This window comes from Phyllobates terribilis, unplaced genomic scaffold, assembly GCF_046119375.1.
Source record: "Phyllobates terribilis strain yellow unplaced genomic scaffold, ASM4611937v1 Scaffold_7__3_contigs__length_470593459, whole genome shotgun sequence".
Taxonomy (NCBI): Eukaryota; Metazoa; Chordata; class Amphibia; order Anura; family Dendrobatidae; genus Phyllobates; species Phyllobates terribilis.
Window position 1 is genome coordinate 318,073,672 of NW_027362767.1, and position 10,354 is coordinate 318,084,025.

The 10,354-nt window shown below is 39.7% G+C and overlaps 1 protein-coding gene across 1 annotated transcript in view; it reads left to right on the plus strand.

Annotated features, from left to right (window-relative positions):
• Window positions 1-10,113, plus strand: part of COL4A5 (collagen type IV alpha 5 chain) — a 231,967-nt gene extending 221,854 nt beyond the window's left edge. Inside the window, exons 49-51 of the mRNA XM_073641114.1 lie at window positions 5,635-5,749; window positions 8,577-8,749; window positions 9,076-10,113. Of these exons, the coding sequence (XP_073497215.1) occupies window positions 5,635-5,749; window positions 8,577-8,749; window positions 9,076-9,157 (370 nt within the window). The 3' untranslated portion in view covers window positions 9,158-10,113. The remainder of the gene's footprint in view (window positions 1-5,634; window positions 5,750-8,576; window positions 8,750-9,075) is intronic.
• The last annotated feature ends 241 nt before the right edge of the window (window positions 10,114-10,354 follow it).

Below are 10,354 nucleotides of genomic sequence, written 5' to 3' on the forward strand. Positions count from 1 at the left end.
AAAATAAAGCAAAATCTACAATGGAATGGTTAAAAAATAAACGTATCCAGGTGTTAGAATGGCCAAGTCAAAGCCCAGACCTGAATCCAATCGAGAATCTGTGGAAAGAGCTGAAAACTGCTGTTCAAACGCCCTCGATCCAACCTCACTGAGCTCGAGCTGTTTTGCAAGGAAGAATGGGCAAGAATTTCAGCCTCTCGATGTGGAAAACTGATAGAGACATACCCCAAGCGACTTGCAGCTGTAATGGCAGCAAAAGGTGGCGCTACACAGTATTAACTCAAGGGGGGCGAATAATATTGCACGCCCCACTTTTCAGTTCTTAATTTGTTAAAAAAGTTTAAAATATCCAATAAATTTCGTTCCACTTCACGATTGTGTCCCACTTGTTGATTCTTCCCCCAAAAATTAGAATTTTATATCTTTATGTTTGAAGCCAGAAATGTGGCAAAAGGTAGAAAAGTTTTCCGGAAGTAGACTCAGGAACCTGGGTTTCCTTTGCAGGCTTTATTAGCCGCATAAAGCTCTGCACGCCAGCAAAATAAACACAGCCTTACTTGGCAAAACAACAAAACAAAAATAAACTGTAGCACAGTCCATATATATGTGTGCGGTTCGCCCACACAGGTTATGTCCAGCCTTCAGCTCTCTCCTGAGCTATGGTGGTCCAGTCTGGAGACCTTGCCTCTCCAAACACAACACAGAAAAAAAAAACGGAACTGAACATTTAAACGTTGCTCAGCCACACCCGGAGGTGGAGGTATGGGGAATGACGTCCCTCCCATCTCTATGTCATTCCCCTAAAACCACACCCTTTAAGTGATTTAACCCTCCAGCATATAACATGCTGGCAGAAAGTTTATTTGCGTCAGTTCACACAGGCTAGCAACCTGTGTGACACATACCTCCCCTCATATATCATACCAGTGACTCTGTCACAATATATACACACGTGGTCAAAATTGTTAGTACTCCTCATTTAATGAAAGAAAAACCCACAATGGTCACAGAAATAACTTGAATCTGACAAAAGTAATAATAAATTAAAAATCTATGAAAATGAACAAATGAAAGTCAGACATTGCTTTTCAACCTTGCTTTTAAAGAATTAAAAAAAAAATTAAACTCATGAAATAGGCCTGGACAGAAATGATGGTACCCCTGAAAATAATGTGACAAAACGCACATGTTAAATCAAGTTGTGTCCACTAATTAGCATCACAGGTGTCTACAATCTTGTAATCAGTCAGTGGGCCTGTATATAGGGCTACAGATACTCACTGTGCTGTTTGGTGACATGGTGTGTACCACGCTCAATGTGGACCAGAGGAAGCAAAAGAAAGAGTTGTCTCAGGAGATTAGAAAGAAAATTATAGACAAGCATGTTAAAGGTAAAAGTTATAAGGCCATCTCCAAGCAGCTTGATGTTCCTGTGACTAGAGTTGCACATACTATTTAGAAATTTAAGATTGTTGGGACTGTAGCCAACCTCCCTGGACGTGGCCGCCGGAGGAAAGTTGATGACAAATCAAAGAGACGGATAATACGAATGGTAGCAAAAGAGCCCAGGATAACTTCAAAAGTGATTAAAGGTGAACTTCAAGCTCAAAGAACATCAGTGTCAGATCGCACCATCTGCTGTTGTTTGATCCAAAGTGGACTTCATGGGAGACGACCAAGGAGAACACCATTGTTGAAAAAAAATCATAAAAAAGCCAGACTGAAATTTGCCAAACTACATGTTGACAAGCCACAAAGCTTCTGGGAGAATGTCCTATGGACAGATGAGACTAAAATGGAAGTTTTTGGCAAGGCACATCAGCTCTATGTTCACAGATGGAAAAATGAAGCATATCAAGAAAAGAACACTGTCCCTACTGTGAAACATGGAGGAGGCTCTGTTATGTTCTGGGTCTGCTTTGCAGCATCTGGTACAGGGTGTCTTGAATCTGTGCAGGGTACAATGAAATCTCAAGATTATCAAGGGATTCTAGAGAGAAATGTGCTGCCCAGTGTCAGAAAGCTTGGTCTCAGTCGCAGGTCATGGGTCTTATAACAGGATAATGACCCAAAACACACAGCTAAAAACACCCAAGAATGGCTAAGAGGAAAACATTGGACTATTCTGAAGTGGCCTTCTATGAGCCCTGACCTAAATCCTATTGAGCATGTTTGGAAAGAGCTGAAACATGACGTCTGGAAAAGGCAACCTTCAAACACGAGACAACTGGAGCAGTTTGCTCATGAGGAGTGGGCCAAAATACCTGTCGAGAGGTGCAGAAGTCTCATTGACAGTTACAGGAATCATTTGATTGCAGTGATTGCCTCAAAAGGTTGTTCAACAAAATATTAAGTTAAGAAGAACCATCATTTCTGTCCAGGACTATTTCATGAGTTTAATTTTTTTAAAATTCTGTGGAAGCAGGGTTGAAAAGCAATGTCTGACTTTCATTTGTTCATTTTCTAGATTTTTAATTTATTATTACTTTTGTCAGATTCAAGTTATTTCTTTGACCATTGTGGGTTTTTCTTTCATTAAACGAGGGGTACCAACAATTTTGACCACGTGTGTATATAAATTAAATCTAAAAATTCAAATCACCCCCTTTTTGCCCCATTAAAAATAAAGAAATAACAAAAATAAACATGGTATTGCTACATCTGTAAAAGTCCAGTCTAAAATATAAAACTAATTAACCCATATGGTAAAAGCTGTAATGAGAAAAAAAATCAGAATGGCAGGATTCCGTTTTTTCAGTCATAACTCCTCCTTAAAAAATAAATGCAACCAAAAAGTCATATGTACGCCAAATTGGTGTCGCTAAAACTGTCAGCTCAATCCATGAAAAAAGAAAAAGGGTACAGTATCTTAGAAAATGGCAATACAAACAAAATAAAAAAAAAACTTTATTTGTTTACCACTTAGCAAACTTGATCTCTTTTTATTTATCGCCATAATTGCACTGCCCTGTAGAATCAAATTTCAGTGTCATTTTTACCAAAGAATGAATGCTATGAAAACAAACCCTAAAAGACCATGGTGGTATTTTATTTTTTTCACAATTTCACTTTTGCACTTCAGTCTTTTCTCCTTTTCGAGTACGGTACATTATATAGTAAAAATGAATGTTGTCATTCAAAACTTCAACTCGTGGAAAAAAAAACACAGATGGCGGGCGCTCTTGTCATGCTGAAAACGGCAGATAGATCCAATAAGTGCAGAAGAACAAAGGTATTATAAAAATTAAAAAAATATATTAAAAAAACATTACTTGTTTCAGTTGAATCCAGCCTCCCTCATGTGTATGTTATGCATATTAGAAAAATAAAAATGTTATGGCTCTTGCAAGAAGGGGAGGAACAAACAAAAGTAAAAAAAAAAGCCAGTCCTTAAAGGGAACCTGTCAAAAACTTTAACCTCTCCGCATCATTTATATGACTGTAGCCCTTTTAAAGATAAGCCATTTGATCACTTTATGACCCCAAAACACTGCTCCAGCAACAAGAAATCACATTTTGAAATTGTTCTTGGAGGTGCATTGGGGCGTGACGATGCACTTACAGCTTCTCAGCAGCCTCACGCTGTATTTCCTACCTAGCAGCGCCCTCCCCTCGCTTAGTGACAGGTCACTGACTGTGTACCAAAAAACACAGCTGAGAAGCTAGAAGTGCACCATCAGGTCCAAAAGCAATTTCCAGACACTACTTAAAAGTGTGACTTATCGCTGCTAAGGCAGTGTTTTGGAGTATCGACTGGCTTATCTTTTAAAGGGCTACCCAATCATGTTGATTTAATTTAAGGGGTATTCTTCAGTGCAGATACAGTGGAGCAATGATGGTTCCATAGACCTTGTGGTAGATCGACTTACTCGGCTGCTTAAAGAGGTAGTCACAGGAACATTTTCTGTTTTAAGTTTTCAACTGGTTTATTAAAAACATGTTGCATAAACTAGTTCAAAATAAAGTAAACAAACATGTCCCTTCTGGCATAACAGGAAAAACAAAATAGCATACAGTGCAGTCTGTGTGGCTGTGGGTATCCATCCGCTCAAGGTAACAAAACAAGGTTCAGTTTTCTTTAACGCGAGCACAGCTCTGGAGATGTCATCTCCACACAGAACGAACACTGAATGAGTCCAAATGCTCCACATTTAGCTTCTGGACCACACCCCTGGGTGGAGATATGGTGAACAGCCTCCCACCCACTATTTAGCTGTTCACAAAAACCCAGCCCTTAACTTGGCCGATTAACCCCTCTCAGCACTTAGTATACTGGAGCATTTTTCAAAGTTCATATGATTGAGGCTAACATCCTGAGTGACACATATCTCCCCTCCAGTATTTTACCAGTGACCTTCTCACAACCTGTTGAGGCAGCTGTAAGCACATGATAAGTATAGTAATCTGTGTGTGCTGACTATATGAATGCGCACCCTATTCACACACACATGTGTGGTCCACAGCTTAACAGAAGGACATAATTTAAAGAGAACCTGTTAGTAAAGTCACTCTGCCTTGCTTATGCTAGATCAATAATAATAACTAGCTATTTACACCTCTAAAGTCCATTGGACATCTTCTGTCTGACTGTCTGGGTCCAGCTCAATATGATTAACAGGTCTGTTCCTGTTTGTGTATTTATAGGACAGTTTTGGAATCCTCTTTCTGGCGGCTTCTCTTTAATACAGTGTACATTATAAAGCATAAGTACGTCCCTAGGCATTTACAACATAAAACACATGTATACTTTTTAGTCTTGGACTTTTGTAATGTAAGCATGCATAATAAATGTGAGCGTGTATCCATGCTTGCCGTACGCAGGAGAACGGTTCTGTGAGATCATTGAGGAACGGGAAAGCTGCCAGTTGTCAGTACGACGGTTGTGAATGATTACAGGAGATTAGTGTCACAGGAACTTCATTCACTGGGATAGCCCACACAATCTAATTCATATAATGCCCAAGGCGCGGCATAGTGGGAAGACGAGATCAGCGACTCCACATAGAGCTGTTGTAAACAGATGGAAATAAAATGAGGTTTTGAGCAGATTGAATTTATTGTGATGGTGAATGATCACGGATAGAGCAGAATGCCTGTGTGCCGAGTGATCGCAGGAGTCGCATGTGGCATCTGTAGTATAAGATGGCATGTCTCTGAGATGTGTATGGAAGAAAAATAATGGTCATCCATATTATCATGTGTGCGGCCAGAAATTCATCAGATCAGTCTGGAGAAGATCTTGGCCGTTAATCAGGCGGGCTCATTTATCATGCATTGGAATAATACCTTTTTATGCTTCCGGACCCAAACTGAACATATTGCTTTCTGTTAGTCACCTTTGTCAGCATAGGGGGAAATCATTGCTGCAGATGAATTGTCTGGCTTCTCTTCCAGCCATGCTGATGCTATAAGTGGAGCTACATTGAGTTTACTGAAACAATGAATGTATTCCTAGTAATATAAATGACCCGGGTGGTGGACAAGGGTCACCGCTAGTGGGGCCAACCCAGGCGTATTCTGACTGCTGAAAGACAGAAAAAAAAGCATATTGCAAAAGCAAGAGACATTAGTAATTGTATAGGGTTATTATATCGCTTGCATTAGACGCTAATCTCAATTCTCTAACCTGCTCAGATGCACCGTTTGTGAAGCTCCCGCCATGGTGATTGCCATTCACAGTCAAACCATTCAGATTCCACCATGTCCACAGGGCTGGTCTTCACTTTGGATTGGATATTCCTTCATGATGGTAATGTAGAAACCACTGTGCCTTCTGTAAATCCACCAGTATGTAACCCCACTGCTCTTTTTTCACTATAGGTGGAGGTCCCATCTTTTCCATATAGTATACTTCAGTCAGGCTAGAGTAGTAGTACAAGAAATATTAGGTTTTAAAATGATTGCACAAAATAAATGTCTTCTAACATCTGAATAGTGCTGCTCTGAACAGTAATAAAACTCGTGTTGCTATGTTGTAGGCAGGGCCGGCTCCAGATTAATGCACCCCCTTGGTAGGCAGGGTCCCAATGAGACCCTCTTTGATTTCAGTTTTTTCTTCCCTCATTCCAGCCTTTTTATTTTTCTGTTTATAGAGTTGTACAACGGCTTGTTTGTTTACTATACGAGCTGTAGTTTATATATGTACTATTTATGGGTCAATGTGACTTTATATTCTTTCTATTTTGTAAAGTGCTAGAAATATTAGTATTAATATAGGCTTACACGCATGTGTATGTATGTATATATGTGTGAGTGTATGTGTATGTATGTGTATATATATATATATATATATATATATATATATATATATACACTGTGTGCAGAATTATTAGGCAAGTTGTATTTTAGAGGATTATTTTTATTATTGATCAACAACTATGTTCTCAATCAACCCAAAAGACTCATAAATATCCAAGCTTAATATTTTTGGAAGTTGGAGTGTTGTTTTTTTTTAGATTTGGCTATTTTAGGATGATATCTGTTTGTGCAGGTAACTATTACTGTGTAGAATTATTCGGCAACTTAATAAACCAAATATAATCCCATCTCACTTGTTTATTTTCACCAGGTAAACCAATATCAGTGCACAAAATTTAGAAATAAACATTTCTAACATGCAAAAACAAAAGCCAAAAAAATTACTGATCAATATAGCCAACTTTCTTTATGATGACACTCAGCAGCTTCCATCCATAGATTCTGTCAGTTGCTTGATCTGTTTTCGATCAACATTGCGTGCAGCAGCCACCACAGCCTCCCAGACACTGCTCCGAGAGGTGTACTGTTTTCCCTCCCTGTAGATCTCACATTTTATGATGGACCACAGGTTCTCTATGGGGTTCAGATCAGGTGAACAAGGGCGCCATGTCATTATTTTTTCTTCTTTTAGACCTTTACTGGCCAGCCACGCTGTGGAGTAGTTGGATGCATGTGATGGAGCATTGTCCTGCATGAAAATCATGTCTTTCTTGAATGATATCGACTTCTTCCTGTACCACTACTTGAAGAAGTTGTCTTCCAGAAACTGGCAGTAGGTCTGGGAGTTGAGCTTCACTCCATCCTCAACCCGAAAAGGTCCCACAAGTTCATCTTCGATGATACCAGCCCATACCAGTACCCCACCTCCACCTTTCTGGCGTCTGAGTCGGAGTGGAGCTCTCTGACCTTTACTGATCCAGCCTCTGGCCCATCCATCTGGCCCATCAAGAGTCACTCTCATTTCATCAGTCCATAAAACCTTTGAAAAATCAGTCTTAAGATATTTCTTGACCCATTCTTGACGTTTTATCTTATGTTTCTTGTTCAAAGGTGGTCGTTTTTCAGCCTTCCTTACCTTGGCCATGTCCCTGAGTATCGCACACCTTGTGCTTTTTGATACTCCAGTAACATTGCAGCTCTGAAATATGGCAAAACTGGTGGCGATTGGCATCTTGGCAGCTTCACGCTTGATTTTCCTCAATTCATGGGCAGATATTTTGCGCCTTTTTTGGCCAACACGCTTTTTGCGACCCTGTTGGCTATTTGCCATGAAACGCTTGATTGTTCGATGATCACGCTTCAAAAGTTTGGAAATTTCAAGACTGCTGCATCCCTCTGCAAGACATCTCACAATTTTGGACTTTTCAGAGCCCGTCAAATCTCTCTTCTGACCCATTTTGCCAAAGGAAAGGAAGTTGCCTAATAATTAAGCACACCTTATATAGGGTGTTGATGTCATTAGTCAACACCCCTGCTCATTACAGAGATGCACATCACCAGATTTACTTAATTGGTAGTTGGCTCTCAAGCCTATGCAGCTTGGAGTAGGACAACATGTATAAAAAGTATCGAAGTGATCAAAATACTCATTTGCCTAATAATTCTGCACATAGGGTATATATCATATATATACACACATACATTTGTAGGCCTATGCTACTACTAACATTACTACATTTATTTAGAATATATGTATATATATTTTTTATTGTTTTTTGCATTTTTTTATTAGTTCCCCTAGGGGACTTGAAACTGCGATTGCTTGTACAATACACTTGCAATATTGTAAAATTACCATTCTCCTCTGAATTCCAGCCACAGGCAGGGCTTCATAGGCTTACAGTCATGGCAGACACAGGGGTCTTCCATTGGTGCATGGTTGCTGTGCCAATGCCATCTGCACCCCGTTTCCAACCTTGTAAATGCTTCTGTTACAACTGACACTCGCATCTAAGGGGTTAAGCTGCTGCAGCATGATCTGTTAGGCTGAGGTGCCAGCTGTGACGTACAGCAAGCACCCGAACTTTCTTGATCCAGCTTAACTCCTGAGCTTGCTTAGTACATGCAGTGTGTACAGGTCCGAGGGGCACTTGCCCAGGTTGGCTGGGAGCTGGCGACACCCCTGGGTGTAGGGTGCTTATGTCCTTAGCTACTGAGCCCACTACGTACATGCAGTGCCCACAGGGCCAATTGGGCACTTGCCCAGGTTGGCCAGGCGCTGGCTGCCTCCCTAGATGTAAGGTGTTAATGCCCTTGACAAGGTGCAGGGTTATTTTTGGAATAATGTACTAACTGTAGGCTTTCCTTCTCTTTCCTAGCATACAAGTGCCGGTGCAGAAGGTTCAGGACAAGCTTTAGCATCTCCTGGATCATGCTTAGAGGAATTCCGTTCAGCACCTTTCATTGAATGTCATGGTCGCGGTACCTGCAATTACTATGCAAACTCATATAGTTTCTGGCTGGCCACCGTGGAAATGTCTGAAATGTTTAGGTAGGTCAATGCACAAAGAAAGATGTTATGTTAAGTTTTGTCTATGACCTCTTATGACATAATGGGGAGTGGAAGGAGAATCAGTGATTTGTAGTGCATGTATATATCTACGTACTCTTCATCCACATTGTTAGCTGGAGAACAATTTCCGTAATGTAGACTCATCTGACAGCTTCGAGAGCCATGTTCAGGTTCTTAGGATTTAGCGAATAAGGAAACACAGGGGCGTACTGTCTTATGTCAGTGTTACAAAATGTTGACTAGTGTGACCCGCCAGATGTGATATGTAGGCTGTACTAAGAAATGACTCTTCTTTCCATCTTCAGTAAACCTCAGTCTGAAACACTCAAAGCTGGCGACCTGAGAACGCGCGTCAGCCGATGCCAAGTATGTATGAAGAGGACGTAACGTTTTGGTGATCTGGCTACCTGTGGAAGAGTGCTAAGATCTCAATTGTCCTGGGTGACAATGGTGCTACTGTGTAGATAAAGCAAAAAACAGATACTGTTTAAAACAATTTCAAATGTACCTCACCAAAGTGCCATATTGCCATATTGAAGATTGTCTGGTGCATACTGCCGAGTGGACTCAGAAACGATAAAACCTCTTTCCAGAGAGAAAGCTACGTTTTGGCGAGGATCAACATGAAGTTTTTTTTCCCAGTACCAAAATGGCACTTTTCCTATCAGCAATACGAAGAAACGCACTGAGTATCTTTAAGTAACAAGGCTGCAGTTTTGAGAGAAAAAAAAACACAAAACATTTTTTATGGTGCTACTAACCCCTCCGTATGCCGGGTTTCAAAATATACAAATGCTAAGCTTGTTTCTCTTTGTAAGTAATGAAATGTGTATATTGTGTAAAACACTTTTTTTTTCTTTTTTTTTAGTTTATCCAAGAAATTATTTAGGAAAATCCAAGTATAAAATCACATTTTCAATTCACAAATGTATAAGAATAATATTCAAAAATATATGCAACAGTATTTTCTACATATTTTAAGCAGAAAACTACTGATTTTATAGCTTGCTTTTCCTCCCCTTCCCTCGTTTCGATTGGAATCCATGTTGGCATTGTATCATACTTATGTCTTTAGCCAGGCTCATTTTATTGTTTTACTGTCGCCAATGCAATCCCGTCTTATCTGGACATTTTCTAACGTTATGTTTTTGTACACTGAACACATTAAATAGCTAGCCATATTCTTTATAACATTTAAGTAGCAGGAACCTACATTCTCAATACTCTAATTCACCTGTCACAGGAAACCCCTTCAGGAATCACCAAAGTATTTTCACATATGGAAAGTGTTGTCATGTATATTATTGAACTAGTGTGAATGAAATAAAGAGAGATTGGCTATATTGGTATTTTCTGGTCTTCTTGCAAGAAAGAATACAAATGATGTATTTCTCTTGGATCCATTCTCCCCATAGGAATACTACTGCTAAAACTAACAATGTATCCAATTTTATTACAATATTATGTACAGTCCAAGGTGTGTGCTACAAAATGGTTATAGTTAGAGAGTAGCCATTGTTTAATTTATGAAAAAAAAATTAAAAGGGGCTGTCTGGTCTTCAGATAAAATCTGAAGTCTCTCTA